General features: G+C 45.0%; 1 protein-coding gene across 1 annotated transcript in view; it reads left to right on the plus strand.

Annotated features, from left to right (window-relative positions):
• anks1b (ankyrin repeat and sterile alpha motif domain containing 1B) overlaps window positions 1–25144 on the plus strand; it is a 316968-nt gene that overhangs the window by 198358 nt on the left and 93466 nt on the right. Inside the window, 3 exon segments of the mRNA XM_084049725.1 lie at window positions 2540–2726; window positions 22380–23047; window positions 23764–23886. Of these exon segments, the coding sequence (XP_083905851.1) occupies window positions 2540–2726; window positions 22380–23047; window positions 23764–23886 (978 nt within the window).

Raw genomic sequence — 25144 nt, forward strand, 5'->3', positions numbered from 1 at the left:
CTCATGCATTGAAGGAGCATGAGCTCAGTTCTGGGCTCCCCCTAGGCTGGCAGAGGGAGAGTAGCGCCCAGGATTACAAAAAATGGGTTACAAAATCGTGGGATAAAAATGTTGTAGAAAGAAAACATCAAAAAAACATCCAATCTCAGAACAACACTGATTAATTTATGTTGGGCCTCTTGTAATTCGTTTTTTCAGTAATTTATGTACAGCACAATGCTGAAGTGGCATTATCTACGTGGCTTTGCGCATTGAGGAGCCAGCATTTTTATCTGCATCCATTATATTTGCCTTCCTGGCTAAGAATCTGGTGCAAGCTCTGGCTATTTTTGGTGCGTGACGCCATGCACAAGCAAGTATTCATCAGCTGTAAGCCTGTAACTGGTCTCTATCAGGTACTAGACTGATGAAGTCGAGTGCTTTTCTTGTCAAGCCTGATGGCCTTCAACCAGTGGTGGAAAAAGTACTTAAATGTTTTACTTAAGTAAAAGTATCAATACTGCAATGTAGAAATACTCTATTACAAGTAGAAATCCGGAATTAAAAATGTACTTGAGTATTCGCATCAAAATGTACCTTAAGTACCAAAAGTAAAAGTACTTGTTAGGCAGAATGTCCCATTCCACAAGTTTTCACATTTATAAAAATGATTTGAAAATAGCTGATATACAAGCCCACAAGATGCTTGTAGATCAGCTATTTTCAAATAGCCTACATTTAAATAGGGCTGAAGTGGTTAATGTGTGATTTGTAATAATAATCTAAAACTACAAAGTAACTATACAAAAAATGTCAAATAATTGTAATGGAGTAAAAGTACATTATTTGCATCTTGAGTGTATTAGAGTAGAAGTAAAAGTATTGAACATTTTAAATATTCCAGTAAAGTAAATATACCTAAAAACTTAAGTACAGTACTTGAGTACATGTACTTAGTTACTTTCCACCACTGCCTTCAACATAACGACGGCGATCATGGTTGACCATGTTAAAGGTTGTGTGTATGCCGCACAGACCGGTCTTTTTTTTAGATCATATTAACCCATTAAGGCCTGAGGCCGATTCTAAATCTTCTAAATCCTAACCTTTCTCTTCATGTCTCCTCTCCTCTCCTCTCCTCTCCTCTCCCCTCATCTGAGTTCATTGTTGTGTGTGTTGCTTCACTCAGTCCACTGTGTTAGTCCTGACATAGTGAAGGTCATGTGAAGGTTGACCTGTCAACCTGTCATGAGCACCGCTCCTTTTTTTTTTGCTCAGGAAGCTGTCATGCCTTGACATCACATTATACACTCTACCAATACACACACACACACACACACACACACACACACACACACACACACTCATTCACACACCAGCCAGAGGTCCCATATGTCGTCAGAAGCAGACGTTTAGACTGTCAGCAGGCTGTTGTGTCCGTAATGTCAAGATACATTAATGTATTATTATGTAACATTATGTAATCTATGTGATCTCACTCTTTCACTCTCTCTCTCTCTCTCTCTCTCTCTCTCTCTCTCTCTCTCTCTCTCTCTCTCTCTCCTTCTCTCTCTGTCTCTCTGTCTCTCTCTTGTCTTTCGCTCTTCCTGCCTGTTCTTCTCCTCTCTCTCCAAAGTATGCATCAACTAAACCACTCTGCCATATTTGTGTTTGTTGTGTGTGTGTGTGTGTGTGTGTGTGTGTGTGTGTGTGTGTGTGTGTGTGTGTGTGTGTGTGTGTGTGTGTGTGTGTGTGTGTGTGTGTGTGTGTGTGTGTGTGTGTGTGTGTGTGTGTGTGTGTGTGTGTGTGTGTGTGTGTGTGTGCGCGCGTGCGTGTGTGCGTGCATTTGGGTGTGTGGGTGGTTGTGTGGGTGTGCGCGTGTGTGTTTCGGGCTTTTCTGATGTTTCACAACACACTCGTTAATTAGCACGAATACCACCTGGACATGTCTGTGATGTAAGAGGAAGTGATGAGAATCCTTATCTAAGACACGTTACAGAGGAAGCATACACACACACACACACGCACGCACGCACACACACACACACACACACACACACACACACACACGCTTGCTGCAGAGCTCGTCAGTATAAAACCAGATGTTTCTTGGTTGCGTACACAGTGGTTTAACAAGTTAACACTGGGCCCTAAATCATGGGTGGTCATAATATAAAACATTTTTTTTTCGTTAAAACCCTGAAAATGAGTTACCCTATATATAGGAACTTATATACTATCGTTGTTGTCGGGCAGAAACCTCTTATCTCCATATTCTAACTTTGTGTGTTTTTTCGTAAATTTGATCATACTACAGCGTCACACAAACGCATCAAAAGTAACACATTGAGCTTGTAGAGCTGCTACTTTTGAATCCTGAAAAGCATCAATTTTGGACATAAGAGGTTTTTTGCCTGATCAGAGTGTGCCGAAAACACCAAACGCAGCTCAACTATGTGCGCATGTCTATAGGCTGCCCCCGTCTCATCTTATGAATACAGTACTGTAATGTCCAAACCCCCAACAATAACACGCCCCCCTCCTCTCGTTCCTGTCCCAGCCCAAGCAGCGCACCTCTCTGTCCTCGTCCCTGGACGTCCAGCGGCCGGTGAACCACAGCTGTGAGCCCAGCGAGGTCAGCTCGTCCCTGGGCTACGCCAGCTTCAGCACCAGCCCCCCCGCCAGCCCGCCGCTCAGCCCCAACCAGGAAGACTCTGCCGGATCCAACGACGACTGTCAGCTAACAGGTAAACACAAAACACACATCTGTTGTGTTGCTGTTATCACCAGCCATGACAGCCTGGCTGCTGTTGTGTTGTCACTTTGCGAGTCTGTGGTGTGTGTGTGTGTGTGTGTGTGTGTGTGTGTGTGTGTGTGTGTGTGTGTGTGTGTGTGTGTGTGTGTGTGTGTGTGTGAGTGTGTGTGCGTGTGCGCGCGCGTGCGTGCACGCACGTGTGTGGTGTTTATATTCCTGAGGACTTATTCTGTCAACGCGATAGCATCACAACCGTGCAAGATGCAGTCACAAAGTTTTACATGTGTGTAATTCTAATCATAATTTACAGGTGTTAAGTTCACATTATAATAAAGGTCCAGCTGGAAGAAGGGTGTGGTTCGAGCAACCGTACCAGAACTAGGGGGTCAGTGGTTGCTGGCTAGCTGATGCCATTGTCATTGTTACAACATGCAAACAAGTCTTCCAGTGAACATGAACTCAGTAACCATAGTGCCGATTAAAAAAGGGTCTTCAACTATTTGACCAGTACAGTACCTCATCCAAACTATTTTTTGGGGTGTCACAGCTGGTGACACCAGCTGGTTCTAGATTATTTGTAGCACATGTTTTCTTTAGCACTGTAATTCTAAGAGAGTAAGAGAGTGTGCGTGCGTGCGTGCGTGCGTGCGTGCGTGCGTGCGTGCGTGCGTGCGTGTGTGCGTGCGTGCGTGCGTGCGTGCGTGTGTGTGTGTGTGTGTGCGTGTGTGTGTGCTATTTTCAGCGAGGAGATTTGGTGTAAGGGGGGTACAGATCCCTGGGGATCCTGCTCAACGAAGTACATAGGGTCTAAGTGCTTAAGGCTAATGTGTTATAGTGGTACATTGCTGTTTAGTGTACAATCTGTGCTCATGGAATACCTCTTGTCCAACACTTTACTGGACCAGAAATCTCTCTCCCTCCATCTCTCCCACTCTCTCCCTGCATCTTTCCATTTTCCCCTCTCTTCCCCATCTATCCCTCTCTCTCCATCTCTCCCTCTCTCTCCATCTCTCCATCTCCCTCTCTCCCCATATCTCCATAGCTCCCCCATCTCTTTCTCCCTCTCTCTCTCCCCATCTCTCCCTCTCTCCCCCATCTCTCCCCCTCTCTCTCATCTCTCTTTCTCTTCCCTCTCTCTCTCCATCTCTCCCCCATCTCTCCATCTCTCTCTCTCTCCCCATCTCTCCCTCCCTCTCTCTCCATCTCTCCCTCTCTCCCCATCTCTCCATCTCTCCCTCCCTCTCTCTCTCTCCATCTCTCCCTCTTTCTTTCTTTCTTTATTTCTTCCTCTCTCTCTCTCCCCACCTTTCTCTCAGAGTGAGGATATTTTTTGGGGGGGAGGATGAGGTCTTGGAAATGGATTTATTCTGTGTGACAGGCTGTGACAACACCTGTCACCTGTCTTAGGTGACTCTGTGGTCGATGACATCTGTCCAGGTGGCTGTCAGCCATGTCGTCACCATACCTGATGCAGATGGTTTGCATTGGCTTCGGAATCTTCAAAAAGTAGCATAAGCATAAGCTCATATTAAGTCATAATGAATAGTATAGAAAGTATACGTTTTGATATTTGGTTTTAGTCTACTTTGGTGACAAGTCCCAGAACATCTTTATTCCAAAGTAGCCTAGAAGAGAACTTGTAAGTTTCACAATCTAACACTGTTCATTGGCCACTGCAGTGGTCTGTCTGTCTGTCTGTATGTCTGTCTGTCTGTCTGTCACTCTACAGTGGTTCCCTAACTGGTCCCCAAATTATTTTAATGCACATTTCTAAAGTCACAATTTAATGACTTTTAAGACCTTTTTAATACCAAATTGGCCAAATTGTCAAATGTTACGTAAGAAAGAGGCAAACATTCTGAGCTTGCAGATCGGCTATTTTCACAGTGTTTATCTGTGGAACCGAGTGAAACTAAATGTAATGCCTACAATTGCAAGTGCTTTGTCAGGGTGGTGGGGGGTCCCTGGTTCAAAAAGGTTTGGGAACCCTTGCTGTACGTAGTAGAAGCGATGCAAGTGTCAAGAAGTGACTTCTGCAAGGTATTCGGGGCTGAGCAGCACCATAGCATCTCTATGATCAGCAGTCTTCTGTTGGGTCACAAATCGACTCATTAGCTGTCCCGTGGGAGGTCCTTTAGAACGACAATCTGTTACACATAATAAAATGCCCCCTGCTGGGTGTGTAACTGTGTGTGTGTGTGTGTGGGGGGGGGGGGGGGGGGGGGGGTGAGTCTCAAGTTTCCAACAGCGTTGGAGCTGTTTACTCCCGGCCAACACTTCCTGCATTGTTCTCAAAATTGTTTTGTTCCAGGGCCCCCCCAGAAGAGAAGATTTGTGTTAAAAAAATTAAGAAATAGAAATTCAGAAATAGCAGATGTATATCTGATATGTTTGAATAGCCAAAGTATAAAGTACGGTTACAATTATTGTGACACTAGCGTCAAACCCCCCCCTCCCCAAGGACCCCAGGGGGTCCCCGGAACCCCCTTTGAGAACCAATGACCTAGACAGGCACCCCATGTGTCATATTGATGAGGTCCCCGTTGTCATGGCGAAGTGTCAGCCTTGGAGACGGGGGAAGGAAAAAAGGAAGGAAGGAAGGAAGAGATGGATGTTACAAGGTTCAAGGTTTGTTACGTCTCGTGCAAATGTACTTGAGAGTACAAATGATTTGTTTGTATACATGCAACAACATTGTGTGTGTGTGTGTGTGTGTGTGTGTGTGTGTGTGTGTGTGTGTGTGTGTGTGTGTGTGTGTGTGTGTTTGTGTGTGTGTGTGTGTGTGTGTGTGTGTGTGTGTGTGTGTGTGTGTGTGTGAGAGAGAGACTGTTTGTGTGTGTGTATTGTAATGAGGTAGATAGGGGCAGGACTCGAAAAGCTCAGAACAATATTGTGAAAATAGCAAATCTATACAAACGGGAGCGCTCACATCAATATATACATATGGGGGGGAATTGGATAAAGTGGTAGAACACATGAACGAAGATATTATTTGTCAAGGTTCAACACTATTGCAAACAGATGTTCACACCTAAGAGATGACTGTCTACCCCCCTCTCCACCCCCCCCCCCCTCACTCTCTCTGTCTCTCCCCCCTCTCTCCATCCAGCAAACAGCCAACAACAAGAATAGAATGGCATCCCCCCCCTCCCCTCCCTCCCCAGCCCATTTTTCTTCCCCTCCGCAGTACCCCCCCCCCCCCCCCCCCGCCCCCCTCTCCTCTCCTCTGCCTGCTTTCTACTTATTAGATTCATAAGGTCCATTGTGTAGTTGCCACGGCAACGAGTAACTCATCCTTGCATCTGAGATGGCTCACATTAAGAGAGAGAACAAAGACACGTCGTCGAGAGAGAAGGAGAGAGTGGAGAGAGAGTTCTTATTGGAGTAAATAAATCGCAGGATGCCAGTAAATAAGAGTTGGGTGGTAGAGAGAACCACACAGCCAAGAGGAGGAGGGGGGGGGGGTACTGAAAAACAGAGTGATGGAACTTAGGGGTGTAGAGAGAAAGTACAGCAAAGACTGTGTGACGAATAGCGAAAATAGCCCACCTACAAGCTCACAACGCGGCACAGCGCATGTACTGTAGATCGACTATTTTTGGTGCGCGAGTATACATCGCTGTTAAAAGTTATTTCTTATTTTCTCCTTCTCATGGCCTCCATCCTTTAGTTTTTTCTTTAGCTTTTTCTCTGTCTATCTGTCTCTCCTTTATTCTATTTCTCTTTATTTGTCTCTCTCCCAACCTCTTCCCCACAGCATCTCAAACTCGAACCCTTTCCTCCACGCGAGCGTGGGCATTTGCACAGGCTCCCCGTCTCCGTCCCACGGCTGTGTGCGTGCGTGTGTGTGTGTGTGTGTGTGTGTGTGTGAGTGTCTGTGCGTGTGTGTGTGAGTGTGTGTAGGTGTCCTTCACCTGCGTAGGCAGCCTGGTGGAAGTGGGCCTATTTTTAACCCGATCCATCGCTGCTGTGCTGCTTGGTGTGGGCGGTGCCGCAGAGCCTGCCGCTTACGCAACGTCGGGCGGCCATTGTTTGAGATTTGCCCCCTTTTCTCTGCATGGAGGGTGACAGCTGATAATAATGCAATGCTATTTGACTAGTTCATATATACGCTGAAAAGGAGAGATGCTGTAGGGATCTGTTTTAAATAGACCGGGCTGTACTGAATATTTCCAATCGTCAAGCAGTGCTCATTCTGTGCTTTCAGTCAGCTTTTGGTCCATTTGCCATCATATATATCGTTGCTGTGCAAACCTCCTCTAAGTATTTCAACTTTTTGTGTTTTTTCTAAAATTAAAAACCCTACTTAATCATACAATAGCGTCACACGAAAGCATCAAAAGTAGCAGATCTGCTACTTTTGCTCTTTTTGAATTTGAATCCTGAAAAGTAACAGTTTTGAAGATATGAGGTTTCTACTCGACAGAGACGATATACTGTATAACAGTGGTTCTCAAATTGGGGTCCTGGGACCCTCAGGGTTTCTCGAGGGGGTTCCATATCCATATGTCACTCAGCCATACTGCTACAATCAGCTATAAATACACAAAACAGGAAGTTCAATCAGCTATAAATACACAAAACAGGAAGTTCAATCAGCTATAAATACACAAAACAGGAAGTTCAATCAGCTATAAATACACAAAACAGGAAGTTCAATCAGCTATAAATACACAAAACAGGAAGTTCAATCAGAGGAGATCACAGGAAGTGTTGGCTAAACACTGTCACTCGCACTTACTGTACACACGCAAATACACACTACAAACATACTGTACATACATACTGTACATACACACACACACACACACACACACACACACACACACACACACACACACACACACACACACACACACACACACACACACACACACACACACACTCACTCACTCACTCACTCACTCACTCACTCACTCACTCACTCACTCACTCACTCACTCACTCACTCACTCACTCACTCACTCACTCACTCACTCACTCACTCACTCACTCACTCACTCACTCACTCACTCACTCGGAGATTAGCTCTTTAATTCTTCCACACTTTCAGATCCAACTCTGCCTTCTTCTTTGAATCTTCTTACTGTTGAATGAGAAAACAATGTTGCACATTAAGGGTACCCCTCTGCGGAACCCCTAAAATAATGTGGGGACCCCCCAGTTTGGGAAACACTGGCCTACAGCCAGGAACTCCGGGTAGACTTCACCTCGGGACTCAGGAGTAAATAGAACACAGTTTGATGACTACATTTGACCAATTATGGGGATTGTTTTGGCAGGCACATACAGTACATAAATACATAAATGTGTACATAAATGTACACAGGGACTCCCCCAGCGTTAATTTATTGTGTTAACTTAACTCTGATAGTGTAACCAAATGGACCCATTTGGTTCCATTTTGTACCCTCTCTGGGTTACAGAAACACCCAATACGTTTCTTTTAAGAGCCACCGACTCATCATGACCTACTGTTGAACATAATTCCTGCTATATTAGTTTATATCGTTAATGTTTATGTTTATGTTTATTAAAATATCCCCATTACAGACACATGAATGAGCCTCTAGTCTTCCTGGGGTTCTGAACAAAGCAAATGCAATACAAATGTACAACTAGAAATACAATAATGAGTTAATGAGCAGCAAAATCGGTTCTTGTGTCTCTGCAAGGGCTTGTGTTGCTGGTTCCCGGATGAATCAAACCAAACATATCCTACAGAACAATATCAACGCTGATTGGCTATCAAGACGCGAAGGGCAAAGTAGGGGAGAAGCAACCGTCGCATTAGTTGGATTTCTCCAGCTGGAGCAGTAACTCTGAGGATCCCCATAGGGGTACCGGACCCCCCGTTGAAGACCCATGCTCTATAGTACCCACAGAGGTTTTAATGCTAATTAACAGTGCTGTTTTATTAAACAGCTGGCTGGTTTTGATCACACATTCCGTCTGAAAAAAAATCAATGTTTCATCTAGCACAGCTTTTTTTCTTTGGCCCCGCAGTTGTGTAATTATTACTACAGGATGCGCTAAAATTGGAACGCCTGGTTTCAATTGTCTCATATGCTTATCCTCATGTTTCTGTGTTGGTGTGTATGTGATACGTGCACGTTATTCAGTCGTGCATGTTTGATCTGCTTCCCCCACTTTGAAAGGAGCACAGACAAAACACGTCTGTTTGTCGCCAGCATGTACCGTTGCAACAGTTGATTGAATTAATCTGCTTAACAGATTATTTTTATGAAATGTATTTTTTTCATGTCGATGTCTTGAACCCCAGCATCCATATTCTAGGGCGGTGGTTTTCAAAGGGGGGGTTTGCAGGGAGCTAAAGTAGTTAATGTAGCATCACAATAATTTTAACTACATTATCCTTTTATATTTTGGATATAAAAACATATCAGATGCACAAGCTCGCAGCGTGCATGTGCACCTGCTATTTTTACTTAAAACAAAAATGAAAAATGAAAATGTCGATATTTTTTTTTACATAAATCTTCTCCCCTGGTAGTCTCTGGCACAAAACATTTTCAGATGGGGGTCCGCGGCCAAATACAATTTGGGGGTCCTTGACCACTGTTCTAGGCGGAACATTGGCCAAAAATAGCCAATCTACAAGCTCACAACACAACGTGTGGTGTTGTGCTGTGAGCTAGTGGGAGGAACAGTGCATTATTGGTGGCGTGCGCTGCAGTGTTGCCTGCTTTCTTGTGTTTCCTTTTCACAGTAAACTGAGCCGTCTCTTAGCCGGCAGCCAGCAGTGGTTGTGCTTCTCTGTGGTTGCCGCAGCTGAGTGGGTGGAGAGAGGCTGTCTGGTTATCAGAAGGTCACCGGTTCAACCCTCCACTCACCCATCTACTGTACTTTAGTGTCCCTGAGCAAGATGCCTAACAACTTGAACCCTAGTGTCCCTATTCTGGACTGGGTGACTACGGTCAACAAAGTATAAAGGGTTTAAGTGGTTATCCCTTAACAGCTCCCCACCACCGACCACTTATGAAAAAGCCATCTGAGCAAGCCTTCTGCTAGGTGAAAGCTTCATTTCCTTTCCCTCTCTTTCTTTCCCTTTGATTTTGTTGAGTGGCATCTAAAAGTGGCTCTCAACCTGTGGGCTGCGAGGGTACTGCAAGAACAAGAGATTTGCTGAATTTTCTTTTCTATAAAATGCATAAATTGTTAACTACAATGCCTCAAGCCTTGGCTGGTGTTGAATGTGCATGCCTGTGATTGGCTAGGACCGGTATATCCCATAAGCCAGGAGGACAGGAGTATTGTAATTGGCTAGTTAGTAGCGGGAAGCTTATCCCATTGCCTGGAGGGATGATTACTCTGCAGTTATTTATTCACAAAAAGGATATAGTTGTCATTGCCCCATTTGGTAAAAGAAATGTGGGAATTGACGGCAAGATACACACGAAATATGACACTGATAGGTCGAGTAATGCAGGCCAAATGCATGAATTAATAACACCATTTGATTATAGAATGGATGGTTGTATAGCAGCTACAGCCCAGCACTCGGTACACTGTGTGTGTGTGTGTGTGTGTGTGTGTGTGTGTGTGTGTGTGTGTGTGTGTGTGTGTGTGTGTGTGTGTGTGTGTGTGTGTGTGTGTGTGTGTGTGTGTGTGTGTGTGTGTGTGTGTGCGTGCGTGCGTGCGTGCGTGCGTGCGTGCGTGCGTGCGTGCGTGCTTGCGGTAGCTGTATAGATTATACAATGATTATTGGTTAAGTCTTCTGTTCAGAGTCATCAATATCATTGATGACTTTTGGACCAACACAGAGGGACCAGGCTGCTGGATGCTAATCAAGAGACTTCACAGACATGCGTGCACGCACAGGCAATACAGACACATGCACGTTCACACATGAGCGGTTATGCATTGTGTTCGCACATTGCGCACGAGCTCTAGTAAACGCACATGCTTGCATGCACTTGTGTAGTACACACACAGACAGAGGCTCTATGAACACTTAACCCATTTAAACCGGGGACGCATCTGTGTAACCACTTCAACCATTATTTTATACTTTGGCTATTCAAATATAGCAGATGTACAAGCTCATAGCGCGGCACCGAGTGCCGTACTATGAGCTTGTACTATAGATCTGCTATTTTTGAAAAATCTTGAACAATTTTGCAAATCTTTATGAATATATATTTTTTTTAAAGTTTTTTTTAAAGATTCGTTTTTGGGCTTCTATGCCTTTAATGATAAGACGGACAGGAAATGGGGAGTGACACGCACCAAAGGTAGTCAGGATCGGGATTCGAACCCGCGACACGCTGTCAGGCTGTTGCCAGCCTAGGGTGCCTAAAGTGAACATTTTTACTCAAATCTTCTGGGAGGGGTAGATCCATGGAACAAAATATTTTGAGATGGGGTCAGCGACCAAAAACATAATTTTGGGTGGTCCTTGACATGAAAAAGTTTGAGAGCCACTGTTATAGCAAAAAACAGTTTTCAGAAAACTGTTAGTATTTAGAAGACATTTTGGAGAATCGGAACCTCAGGCCTTAATGGGTTAATTGACTTGATCATTAACGCTTGGCCGCAGGACTGTGGAGGCCAGTGAAGGCCTGATGTGGTTTGAGCTGATTTTCCAATGCTGTGACGCTACAGTGTAGCATCATCACAGACTCAGTGTCAGTATACTATACACATATCATTGCTTTTTGTGTTTTTTCGTAAATTAACGTACTTGATCATACTACAGCATCACACGAAAGAATCAAAAGTAGCGCATCCACAATTCACACCGTGTTTTGAGCTTGTAGATCTGCCACTTTCACTGTTTTTGAATCCAGAAACGTAACAGTTTTGGACTGGTTTCCACCCAACAGCGGCCATATACTTCTACACTGCCCCCACACCTCTCCATGTCTACTCCACCTCTTCACCTCCCTCCATTTCCAATAGAACACCTGGCACCAGGGATGATGACAAGCCAGTTGCCGTGGCAATGTACTCCGCTTACCGAGAATGAAAGTGTGAATTTAATATCTGCTGTCTGGCCCCTTGGGTAGGCTGGATTAGATAGATAGGGCCTATCAGACATAAAGGAATGGTCTCTTATCTCTCCATAAGAGAGGGGGATAGACTGACCTGTTGTGAACACAGTTCCAGCTGCAGTACGTGGGAAAGTGTGCTCCTCGGAGCACAGATCTCTGCCAGAATGGGTTGCCTACCCAGGGCTGTGTCAGTGGTGTGTTGCAGCCAGTGCAACTGTTCTCGTTGGTGGGCAAGGCACGGCAAGGCAGTTTTATTTGTATAGCACATTTCAACAACAAGGCAATGCTACTGTATGTGCTTTACATAGAACATCAAGCAAAGGAAACACAAATATAAAATTACATTAGAGAGATTAGGTTGCATAAAACAAAAGAAGTAAAAATTAACAGCTACAGTTACAGAAAAGAAATGAAAAGAGAAAAAGAAAAAGTAACTCAATCAAAGGCAGTGGCAAACAGAAAGGTTTGGGTACAAGTGAAAGTACTTTTGGAGGTGCGCTCTATAGAGGTCCCTCAACATGCGATTCCATTTTGGGTATGATCGGATGTTGTGTTCATGATATATCTCTTTTTGTACCTTATTTGGTGTTACAAACACTGACGTTTGTAGCCTTTGTGGCCCTGTGGGTGGAAGTGAAATCGTTGTGGCTCTGCGTTGTTTACAGGCCCCTCAATGTGTGATTCAAATAGACCGGTGAAGAGATTTGGTGTAGAGGGGGGACAGAGCAGACCAAGTGTTAGTTTACCAAGTATCTGGATTTGTTTCCATACGCTACTGCTCAGTTTCGGATAAGGTTCTCAGAACCTCATTTGGGCCCTGGTCGGGAGGTAGCACTAACCCTCCCAGAACATAATACTTTACAACAACCAAAAATCTAAAGTACCAACAATAGCTAGATCTACAATCGCGCTTGTCACGTTGTGAGCTTGTAGATCGGCTATTTTACCTTTTTTTTTAAATACTTTTTTTATGGCATACCTTCCCCTTCAGGATGGGGGTGGTTCTGGTTATAATAAAAACGTAAACAAAGCAAAACCATCACAGAACTTCATGGGTTCTGGAGAGTTTCAGGTTATGAAAGGTTCTGGGTTTACCCTTCATTGTGGAAATGAAAAAGAGCCAAAAGCAACAAACCAAAGAGGGGCTTCAATCTTTGTCGGCTGCATGGCATCAACCTCAACCTTAGCGTTAGCCCAGTGCCTGGAGCCCAGCGAGACGATATGAATTCACACAGACCTGTGATACTCAGGAAATAGGATTCCGTCTCTAATCTCCCCCGTGACTGACAGCTCTGATATGAGCCTGTAGTTTTTAATAACACTCACTGTGTCTTCCAGCCGAGACGGAAGCGAAGGAACACGGCGCTATCAGATGTGTAGAACACCCCCCCGCCACCTCCTCTGTGCAGGAAAACATCCCTATTTTAGTGTGTGTGTGTGTGTGTGTGTGTGTGTGTGTGTGTGTGTGTGTGTGTGTGTGTGTGTGTGTGTGTGTGTGTGTGTGTGTGTGTGTGTGTGTGTGTGTGTGTGTGTGTGTGTGTGTGTGTGTGTGTGTGTGTGTGTGTGTGTGTGCACACGCTCATGTGCTTTTGCTTATGTGTGTGAAGTAGTGTGTGACAGTTTACGAGCTGAGCTGATTTGAGGAACTATATTTTAGTGGGGAAAGTGGTTAGTGGGGAAAATATTTATATAGGTGCATCCCCAGGCTTTTAACCCAGTTTTTCAGAAAACTCTTAGGATTCAGAATATTGGTTCTAAAAAATAACAGATGTACAAGCTCGCAGCGTGCAAAAAGTGTTTTTTAAAACATAAATGTTCTCTTCTAGGGGTCCCTGGCACAAAATATTTTCCGATGGGGGGTCCCGCGGCCAAATACATATCATTTTGGGGAGTCCTTGGCATAAAAAAGTTTGAGAACTACTGATTTAGAAGGCATTTTGTAGAATCGGCCACAGGTCTTAGCATTACTCAAGCCTCATAACCACAGCAACCAATGCAGATATTTGGACGACGTCATAATCACACAATCACAAATCCCATCTAATCACTTGAAAATAATACCAGTCCTGAAGATCGTTTCTGAGACACAAATTGCAATTGGCTGCAGTCTGAACAAAGCCTAACACCGTTGACAGTGCGTAAGTGTACACTTCTGTGTACACTTATGCATGCTCATTTTAGAGTGAACCACTTAAAAACCCTGTATATCGTCTGTTTTCGCCAAATGTTCGCCTATTGTGACATACTACCTAACCAGAAAAGGGCCACTAAATTGTGCATCTGTACAAAATGGGAACACACAACAGCGCACCGTATTTATCTCTGTACAGTACACCTACAGTATTATGCTCTCTTTATCTCTCAATGTCTGTCTGTCTGTATGTCTGCCTGTCGCCCCCTTTCTCTTTCGCTCCATCTCTCTCCCAGCTCCTGCATTCCTGCACACTCTCTATCTCTCTCGATACAGCACCACAGAGTATTTCTAGGTGAGGTTGCATCATATTCTTGGTGCAATTGTTTAGAGTTCCTCTGCCAGGCCCACAACAATGTAGGCTCTCCTCTTCCACCACGGAACAATACATTTCATGCTGGTGGGTCTAGTTTAACTGTATACCCCAGACTTCAGTGCTGGAGGCTCGGACAAAATAATGGATGAGAGACTCACTCTCTAAGCCGGCCGTAAGCTAACGGTGCCCTTGCCCTTTTGTAAACATCTCTCCAAAAAAGATAATTCTGTTCTGTTTTGTAGCTGAATGGCCGAAGGCTGAGCTGTGTTGAACAGGTGTGTCTGTTTGTATGTTCTCACAAAAGAATGAGATTTGGACGGTCCTTTGTGCCAGAAGCCATTAGGCTCCACAACCAGGCAGCTGTCTTTTGCTGCCTGTTGACACTACAAAAGAGTTGGGAAAATTACATTTACCTCCCCTTGTGGCCTCCTGATCACCAATTTAGAAAGAAACCAGTGTTACTCATCATTTAAAGAACGACTTCACCACTTTTCAACATATCTTCATATAATAGGTCCTCACTAATGCTCATGATAAAATGGTACACTTTTTTCCTAATCAGTCTGTGTCTCAGAGGAGGGCTGTAGACAGTTCAGAGTCCCGTCTACATCATTGATGGGGAATCCAAGCTAATAGAAACTGCAGGCTTTGTATTCCTGGAAAGTTGCAATGCAATAAAAGATCCCATTTTTCTCGCCTTAATAAAAATGTGAATAAAAAAATTGTAATCTTTTGGGAAAAAAAATCCTGCCTAACGATGATGTCACTGGTAGACGGGTTTCTGGACTGTCCACAGCCCTCCTATGAGACACAGACCAAGTAGAAAAAAATTGTATCATTTTATCATGAGCATTAGTGAGGACCTATTATATGAAGATATGTTGAAAAGTGGTGAAGTCGTCCTTTAATGGATCTCTATCTATCTCTTATCTATCTATCTATCCGTCGGTCGGTCGGTCGGTAATAAAGTTGAAATTGTCTGTCTGTCTGTCTGTTAGTCACACCCACATCCCAGGGTGGATTGGGCTGAAACCTTTCACACCGGTGTGTTATGATCCGGGGAAGGTCACAACGTTCACAAACGTATTCAACTGAACCCTGCATTGTGATTCATGGGGCTTCTTTCACAAACTGCACACATAGTCACTTTCCATCGATAGCTAAAGGTTGCACCTTCTCTCACTGTCTCTGTCTCATTTTAATTTAAATTCAATAATGCTTTATTAGTGTGACTTTTTCAAAAACAGTGGTATCTGTTGTTTTCACGGTTGTTTAAAAAATAATAATCTAAATAATATATCTAAGAGATATAATGACTTGTCCAAAATAGGGATCGCCGTGGGTTGGAAGTGGTTAAATCTGTCTGTGGGTGTTATATGTATTTATTTAACCAATGAAAAGTTGCAACAAGAGCTTGTGACTAAATATAACAACTTTCCATTGGATCCATTTGGAACATCGGTTTTCCTGAAAAGTAGCGGTTTTGGACAGTGACGATAGTAGTGGAGCCCAGTGCTGACAGTGTAGCTGAGGGATGGACTCCTCTGCTTGGCAGGAAGCTGCTGGTGCTCTGCCATGTTGCAGTAAACATGTGTTAACAAGCAATTAAACATGACCCTCCTCCGCCTGTGGTGTGGATGAGCCTGTTTCACAGAGAGGTTGTGTGTGGGTGCGTCTGTTCTCTTATCCATGAACGTGTGTGTGTGTGTGTGTGTGTGTGTGTGTGTGTGTGTGTGTGTGTGTGTGTGTGTGTGTGTGTGTGTGTGTGTGTGTGTGTGTGTGTGTGTGTGTGTGTGTGTGTGTGTGTGTGTGTGTGTGTGTGTGTGTGTGTGTGTGTGTGTGTGTGTGTTTGAATACTTCATTAACAGCCTCGGACAGGCACACTTTGGCTTGCATGACAAGGGAAATATTGGTTGGACCCAGCTTACAGTATATAGGCAGCCCATACTGAACATATTGATTCGGTAGGAAAAGTGATTTCTGGACTGTTTATGAAGACAAAAAGAAATGAACTGGCTCCTGCGTCATTTAAGAGAGAATCTAATTAGAATACATGTGCAAATCGTCGTTGTTAGCATGCATGGCAACGGTTTGTGGTGTGTGTGTGTGTGTGTGTGTGAGACATCACGTCAGACCAGAGCTCTGGCTGGCATATATGCGTTGTTGGGAACGAGAGGGACATCCAGAGCGAGAACGTGAGTGAGAGACAGGAGGACAGATATCTTGACACAGGGACAGAGAGACACACACAGACTGAGACAGCGAGACAGACAGAGATGTTTCACTGGACGCTGCATCATGCTGCTGTAGCAGTGGGGAACAAGGTCTACACCTTCGGAGGGTACTGTGACAGGCAGGCTAACATGGGTCAGATTGAAGTGCTTGTCTTCGACACAGTATCTTTGCGCTGGATGACGTTACCCCCGATGACAACTGGAAGAGGAGAACATCCCCCTGAGGTTTCCGACACCTGGGGCCACACAGATGTGCTGATAGAGGATACCATCTACATTTGGGGGGGCACTATTGACATAAAGGAGTACTGCAACGTACAACATACTGCAACGCTTTATGCATTCGTTATAAAAACCCACGTGTCGTTCAAGCCCACGATATCCGGGACCGTTCCAGAGGCGACGATCGACCACTCAGCCTGTGTCTTGGGGAAGGTCATGTATGTCTTTGGAGGATTTAGATACCTGACTGGACACACTAATGACATCCACAGGTTGGACACCTCCACAATGGTCTGGTCTTTAATTGACACCAGAGGCACCCCGGCACCCGCTTCAATGTCACTCTGCCACCTTCATCGGGACAAAGATGTTTGTGTTTGGGGGCAGAGACGACCAGGACTACTACAACAGCATCAGTGTGTTTGACACAGAGATCAGCTGCTGGCTGAACACGCCTTCTCCACAGCTCCCAGAAGGACGCGCCTTCCATTCGGCATTTGCTTACAATGGAGAGCTGTACATATTTGGCGGCGACTGCGACTGGGACAACATCTTCACAGATCTGTGGAAGTTCAATGCGGAGACCTTCTCCTGGAGGGAGGTTAAGCCCAAGGGCTTCCCCATGGGCCCATATAGGATGTCTAGGATGTGCTGTTGCATGGTGGGAGAACGCGTTGTCGTCTTTGGAGGATACACGTCCGATGATGGAAATCCAATACAAAAAATAACGCCGTTACCCAGGGGTAGTAGGAGTGAGTCAGGACTTGGTACTCCATTCCAGTGGTTCTCAACCTGTGGGTCCGGACCCCCAGGGGGGTCCCCACATGATTTTTTTGGGGGGGGTCCCCAGATGACAGTCAAGTGACAATTTAAGGACTTTTAAGACCTTTTTAATACCTCAACACAAAATTTAAAAAAAGACATCATCAAAGCATCAAAAGTAATCAACAAACTATACTATAAAAACTGGTCAAACATTGGCCAAATTGTTAAATAATATAAGAAAGTGGCAAAACAATTTAAATTAGCCGAACTACTAGCTCACAACGCCAGCTCGTAGATCTGCTATCTGATACAATATTTATCTGGAACCGAGTCAAACTAAATTGAATGCCTCATCTCCTAGATTCCAAGTGCTTGTCAGGGTGGGGGGTCCCCAGTTCACATATGATTATTTTGGGGGGTCGCAGCCTGAAAAGGTTGAGAACCCTGCACTGTACAACTTGATACTTGCCAATGCCAACCTGCTGGTTCTCAGAAAACATGCACATCTGCCTCTCATTCACAATCACTGCAGGAGATGGCACAGTAAATGTTTTTGTCTCCAGTAAGTGTCACAGGCAGTGCAGTGTGACACTTACCGTGCGGTATGAATACGTGCACCGTTACACCCCTAATTACTACCAACAGCAACAGATACAATACCATGATGTGCTTGTTGCCAGCAAACCCACACAAAAAAAGAAAATGAAAACAGCAAGGCCACAAAAAAAGACAAAAAACAGACAAACAGTGGACCCACTAAAAACAAAAACTATGTAAAAAAGATTTTAATTGGCGAGCTCCCATTTAGATGTTTTGTTTTGTTTTGTTTGGGCCCATGATACCTCTACAAGAAGGCGTCATAAGGAATGCGACACACACACACACACACACACACACACACACACACACACACACACACACACACACACACACACACACACACACACACACACACACCGCAGCGGTTGGAGAGACAGCTTATCCAAATACCAATCACAGGTTGAGCTGATCTGTGCATGACACAGCCTGCACAACACTATAGGTTACTGCGTGTGTGTGTGTGTGTGTGTGTGTGTGTGTGTGTGTGTGTGTGTGTGTGTGTGTGTGTGTGTGTGTGTGTGTGTGTGTGTGTGTGTGTGTGTGTGTGTGTGTGTGTGTGTGTGTGTGTGTGTGTGTGTGTGTGTGTGTGTGAGCTCATGCAATGTCTGTCAATAAATATGCAGGCACGCAACTGCTGTTGTGAGATGTCAGAAGCAAAGCTGTGTGAAGGTATAGCACGCTAATAGTTTAACTTACAAGCAAAGCTTATTTCTTGGTCAGCTACTCGGGTAAGGAGCACACACAAACACACACTCTCTCACACACACACACACACACACACACACACACACACACGCGCGCGCTCGCACCACACACACACACGCTTTCTGTTGTCATGGTAGCCACGGTAAATACCACTTCTGATAAGCTTTAGTAACTCTGTATGTTTTCGGTATAACATTGCCTGTGTTGAGGTTGTTCAAGCATTTTCTTGAATAACATATTTAATATACTGTAAGTCCAACATACTGTGTACATTGCCTTTACATATATAGTGCTGCTGTGTGTGTGTTTGTTTGTCTGTGCATCTTGGGTATATGACAATAGATCAGGGGCTCCCAAACTTTGCCATGCCAAACTATATAGTTATATGGCAAAATGGCATTTCATATTTTTTTTAAACATTTGGAGAAATAATGACATGCCCAAAATAGGACACCAGGTTGAAAATGTTTTTTCCCTCCTCCTCTTCTCCAATTATCCGTACAACCTCCCACCCCCCGGGTGTTAATTTCCATTACTTATTTTTGTTTCTTCTACTGTTTATAGAAGATGTGATAACCGAATAAATGGCCCTGGCCAGCTTGTGAACAAATGGATAATGCTGACAGAACAATAACACGTAGATGACAGAGGACAGTGTGAGAGGTGAAATGCTCAATATGTGTCATCCCATTCTCAAGGTGTGAGTACACGCGGTCTATAAAAGAAACATCCATCTTTACATTTTCAAATGTGGGATGTTTTCACGACTCGTTAGCCAAAGGAATTAGACCACAGTATTAGTACAGTACAGTCTGTCTCAATGATGAATGACATTCACAGAACAAACCATTTGAATTGATTATGAACCTGCCAGGGTGTGGGCTGCTCAAATGGGACATTTTGAAAAATGACTTGTTCTTGTTGTGGGAGATCTCTGCTTCATGTTCTCCCACTTTGTCTCTGTTGTAAAGTGTCCACGTCACGGCAAAATGGCACCTCTTTAATCACCGTGAATTCATCTAATTAGCTGCTCTTTTTTCCCAGGGGATTTTTGCAGAAAGACATAATTTATGTTCCCTTACATAACTATGCTTTAACATTGGAGCGGGTTATATAATGGCAGCAGTCGTTATTATAACTAAAACTAACAAAATAATGAAAACTGGACTTGAAAAAAACATTTTAGGTAACTTTATTCTTTGTCAGACAGCCCAGTGAACAGCCCATCTACAGTACAAGGCAAGCTTACAATAGTGTTGCAACGTGTTGTGAACTTGAGGCCCTATGCCTTACCCCTTATGCCTAAAGTCATATTTTACTATTTTGAAAAACATTTTAAAATAGTTCAACTAGCCGATCTACATCGACACGTTGCGAGCTTGTAGATCGGCTATTTTGAACTACTTTCAAATGTTTTTCAAAATAGTAAAAAAGAGTAAATGTAAAGAGTAAAAAAATGGGGGAAAATAGGGATAAGGGGTAATGCGGTAAATGTCTGATCTTTTCAAATCTCGCCCCTGACTACCCCCTATTACAATAAAAACACTAAAGCTATGAAACTAAACTAAAACTAAGACTTTAAAATGGATCAAAACTGAAACTATAAAATAAAAAATAACAACAAAAACAATCGGGGGGGGGGGGGGGGTGGGGGGCGGTGACCATCAGCCCAGAGGAGGATGCTCCCAGCAGGGGGAGACAGACACACATAGCCCCAAGGACCTTCAAGAACCAGGGTGGCTGACAAATAATGAATGTGTGTGTGTGTGTGTGTGTGTGTGTGTGTGTGTGTGTGTGTGTGTGTGTGTGTGTGTGTGTGTGTGTGTGTGTGTGTGTGTGTGTGTGTGTGTGTGTGTGTGTGTGTGTGTGTGCGTGTCTGCGTGTGTGCGTGTGTGGAGAGTGACACAGTGGTAGTAATGTGATGTTTATCTGTAGTGGGATTGTTTACATGGACGCCCGGGTACACAGTCTTAACACACAGTGACAGGAACAAGAGGAGAGATCAGGGTCCGCTATCCCTCTCTAATCCCCCCCCTCTCTCTGACTCTCTCTCTCACACACACACACACACACACACACACACACACACACGTCTATTCACTGTCTATTTATAGAAAATAAAGCTCAGAAAGCATTAGGCTGTGTTGTTGTCCAATCAACAGCACCTGATGAAAAACACAATCCCATTATTTCAACCCCCTGTCGAATGAAGCTTCAGAAGTGTGTGTGTGTGTGTGTGTGTGTGTGTGTGTGTGTGTGTGTGTGTGTGTGTGTGTGTGTGTGTGTGTGTGTGTGTGTGTGTGTGTGTGTGTGTGTGTGTGTGTGTGTGTGTGTGTGTGTGAGAGATTCTACATCTGCTAATGGATTCTCATGCTCCATTATATAGTACACACAGAATGAATACCTCATGTGTGTATGATCTTGTTTGTTATGCACAGATCAAAGACTTCTGGTTTGTCAGTTTGTCTGTCTGTCTGTCTGTCTGTCTGTCTGTACATGTATGTGTCGCTAAATCTTTGACAAATTTGGAATAGTTTTGATTTGATTTTAACCCAAATCTTCTCTTCTGGGGGTCCCTGGCACAAAACATTTTCAGAGGGGGGTCCACGGCCAAATGTATATCATTTTGGGGGTCCTTGACACAAAGAAAATAAATAAGCCTCAGGTACTTAATCGGTAAATTTACTCGCACTTGTGTAGACAATCACGCAAACGCTCACATAAACTGGCCAAGGAGGCTAGTCAAGCAGGGACATGTGCACCCACCACCCACGCACGCATGCATGAATGCATGTGTGCGTGCGTGCGTGCGTGAGTGCGTGCGTGCGTGCGTGCGTGCACCCATTCAGACACACTCTGAGAAATACTTATCGGGTCAAAAGGAATGAAAAGCAGCTTTCTACGGCCCTTCGCTCACCCCACTGCACACAGACAGTCAGCATAGTCTGCATAGGCAAATCCTCAGGCTTATTTGAACCCCGAGAGTGTTACAAATGGAAGCCACTGGACCCGTTTGCACACTCTCAGAGTTACATTAAAACCCAAGATTTTATAGTGTGTGGGTATCCTTCTATTGGCTCTTATTACAGTACAAAGAGTCCTGTGAACACACACACACACACACACACACACACACACACACACACACACACACACACACACACACACACACACACACACACACACACACACACACACACACACACACACCAAGCGAGCAGGTGTGTACAATTGGAGTCAGGAGTTGTCATCTCCCCCCTTATGCAGGAGAAGCAGGTCTCTTCTCTTCAGGCAAACAGAACCTCTTGTTCGCTGCTTTTATCTGTTATCTTTCAATTTGCTGCTCCGTGTGTCCTTCTGGGTTTTGGCAGAGAGCGCTGCACTCCATTCTGCACTACAGCAGATCACTCTTATGTTTATTTTCCGGAGCACATATTATTCTAGTTCACTTTTTTGTTTTTCCTCTGTACTCTGAGCAGGTTCATCAGTGTGTGTAATTGTTTCGAGGGCGAGGGTGCAGTTTCCCGACGCGTGTTGCACATGTGTATCGAGTTACACTAATCGCCTTGCTTGTTGTTCGTTCCTCTTTCCTCGGCAGACGACGGCCCCTACCAGCGGGAGCCTCCTCCTTTCCCCTCCTCCTCCTCCTCCTCCACCACCACCGCCTCCTCCGCCGTTCCACCTGAGGACCGGAGAAAGAGCCACGTGCCCGAGGAGTTTGCCGGCCTCCTCCACGGCTCCTCCCCCGCCTGCGAGACCCCGGACACGCCTTATCACCTCTACAACGCCAAGAACACCCAGAAGTACGACGCGGGGAGCCTGCTGCGGGCGCCCGAGTTCAGCATCGTGGTCGGCGGCGGCGGGGCCCCTCAGGTCGTCGCTAGGACAGGGACCACCCGGTCGTCGTCGGCCGGGGGGGACGACCCCCAGAAACCGCAGGTGGTCTACCGGACCATCTTCCACACCCGGGTCAACCAGGACCAGGAGGCGCCGCGGCCCAGGAACGGCGAGCAGGCGGACACACCTGCTCGGGGCTGCCCGGCGGCGGGCGGCGTCCCGCCCTCCGCCTCCGGCCACAACGGGGAGGTTCCCAGGAGTGCGGCGGTGACCAGGGACGGCGCGTCGTCGTCGTCGGGGGCCGGGTACGAGGAGAGGGCCTACACCCTCGGGAGGATGAGGTCGGTGCCCCGCAGTGTCCTGGACCTGCAGTTGTCCAAGTCCCTGTCCAAGTCTGACTCCAACCTGGTGGCTGTGTCTCCCATACAGGTACCTGACCGCCGCCATTGGTCCTTTATACCAGTGGTTCTCAAACTTTTTCTTGTCAAGGACCTCCCAAAATTATGTATTTGGCCGCCCCCCATGTCAAAAATATTGTTCCGGGGACCCAGAAGCAAAGATGTGAAAAATGATCGCTTTAGAATATATATATATATATATAAAGCTAAAAGGTGAAAACCTTCAAAAGAAGGGACCGCACACTCCTCAGGACTGATTTTTCTTTTTTATTGTTTGCACAACGCGTTTCGCTTCCGCTTCCTCAGGTGTATAGCAAGGTTTTCACCTTTTAGCTTTATACATAGCTCTTGTGCTGACCTGCACCTCCAGTCGGGGTCTAACAAGATGTGCACAAGTCCTATTTAGTTTATATATATATATATTCAAAGATTTGCACATGTTTTCACAATTTTTCTAAAATAGCAGATCTACAAGCTCATAGCACGGCACTCTGACTTTGTAGAATCGGCCTCAGGACAACTAGGACGGAGGAGCTCTGTCCTCAGCTGAGCCAGTAGTGTAAAACAGCAGTGGAAACACTGTCATTTGAGAGGATTAATTGGCATGGCGACTAAATTAGGAGAAATTGCCTCTAAATGTAATTAAAAAAAGCAAAGAAAAGATAAACCAAAAAGAAATGTCCCAATTCCAAATGAATGTTCAGTAGTTCATAATCAATTACATGAGGTTGGTTGTCATTTCTCCAGGAGGAACTCAGTTGGGGCTCCGGGTCTCGGGGCCAGGGACCAGGCAGTCCCAGCCCAGGAGACGCCACCAGTCCTGGGGGACGGCTGGAGAGAACGCCATCCTTCACCGCCGAGTGGGAAGAGGTGAGACTCACGCTTTTTATACCAAGTATCAAAGAGGAACTTTACTATAACTCGTCTAATACTCACTTATGTCTAATCTTATGATATTTAGTCAACTAAAACTAGACAAAAACTAAAACATTTCAGATGACTAGACTAAAACTAAATTGAATTTTATTCAAAATTGTCTGTCAAAATCAACACTGATTGGAAAACAGATGCCTCTTCAATGACATCGGCAGGGTGAATCTGGTTGGGGAAGTGAATAAACAGCACTCTGCCCTCCCTCATTGAAGGGCTCATGAGCAAGGCACTAACCCCTAAAACGCTTCAGTTCCGTCACCAGCAGTATAAGGCCAAATTGTACTTTCTTCAGTCTGTGTATCCGCGCCCGTGTAGCCCCCGTCATATGATGTACATGTTGTCACCAGCTCATATCCGCGGGGACATCCGCGTGCATCCCAGATTTCATGACCACACGCACTTCATGCACAAGTACCCTGACTGCACATGTGCTAGAAATGAAAATAGATGCTCCGCTTGAGGAGAGGTTGAAAGGAGAACTCCCCATGACAAGGACTTGAACTTGATCTTCGTTGGCAGGTGTGTTAAATGGAATTCAAGCAGAACAGAATAAAAGCCTGAATAGAAAAGGACTCTTCTTGAAGTCTAAAAGTCCTTAAATTGTCACTTTAGAAATGTGCAGACACCCTGTATACACTTACACAGTATGTTGGTTTGTTTACTGTTGACTGAGAAAACAATATGCACATTAAGCCAAAAAAAAAAAAAATCATCCAGACCCCCAGTTTGGGAACAATTGCTTAAGACTGTGGTTGTACTGCGCAGCTCCCAGGTGTGACTGTGTGTGTCACGGTGTGACTCAGTATGAAGCAGGGTGTTGCTGAAAACCAGGGATTTGCGCTCAGCTAAACCAGCCCTGCATAAGTAAAGGTGTCTGATCCCTTTGAAAACCGCTCCAGATCTACATCAGAGCGCTGTGCCCCGGCACTAATTCCAAATTAGTCTCGCGTAGCCAGGCGATCAGAGATCTCCGCCTACCGATGTGTGTGTCTGGGGAAATCTAAATTCAACGTTATGGTGCTAGAGCAAACTGACTCCCACTGCTTTGAAAACCAATCATATTGCCATCCCAATATGAAGGACCACTCTACACTTTAGAGTGCTCTAACTCCCCAAAGCAGGGGTCTTCAACAGACCCCCTCCTAGGAGGTCCTCAGAGTTACTACAGGGGGGCCACCAAATCTTTGTGTGATAG

This window comes from Gymnoscopelus microlampas (genome assembly GCF_963454915.1).
Source record: "Gymnoscopelus microlampas genome assembly, chromosome: 23".
NCBI classification, from domain to species: Eukaryota; Metazoa; Chordata; class Actinopteri; order Myctophiformes; family Myctophidae; genus Gymnoscopelus; species Gymnoscopelus microlampas.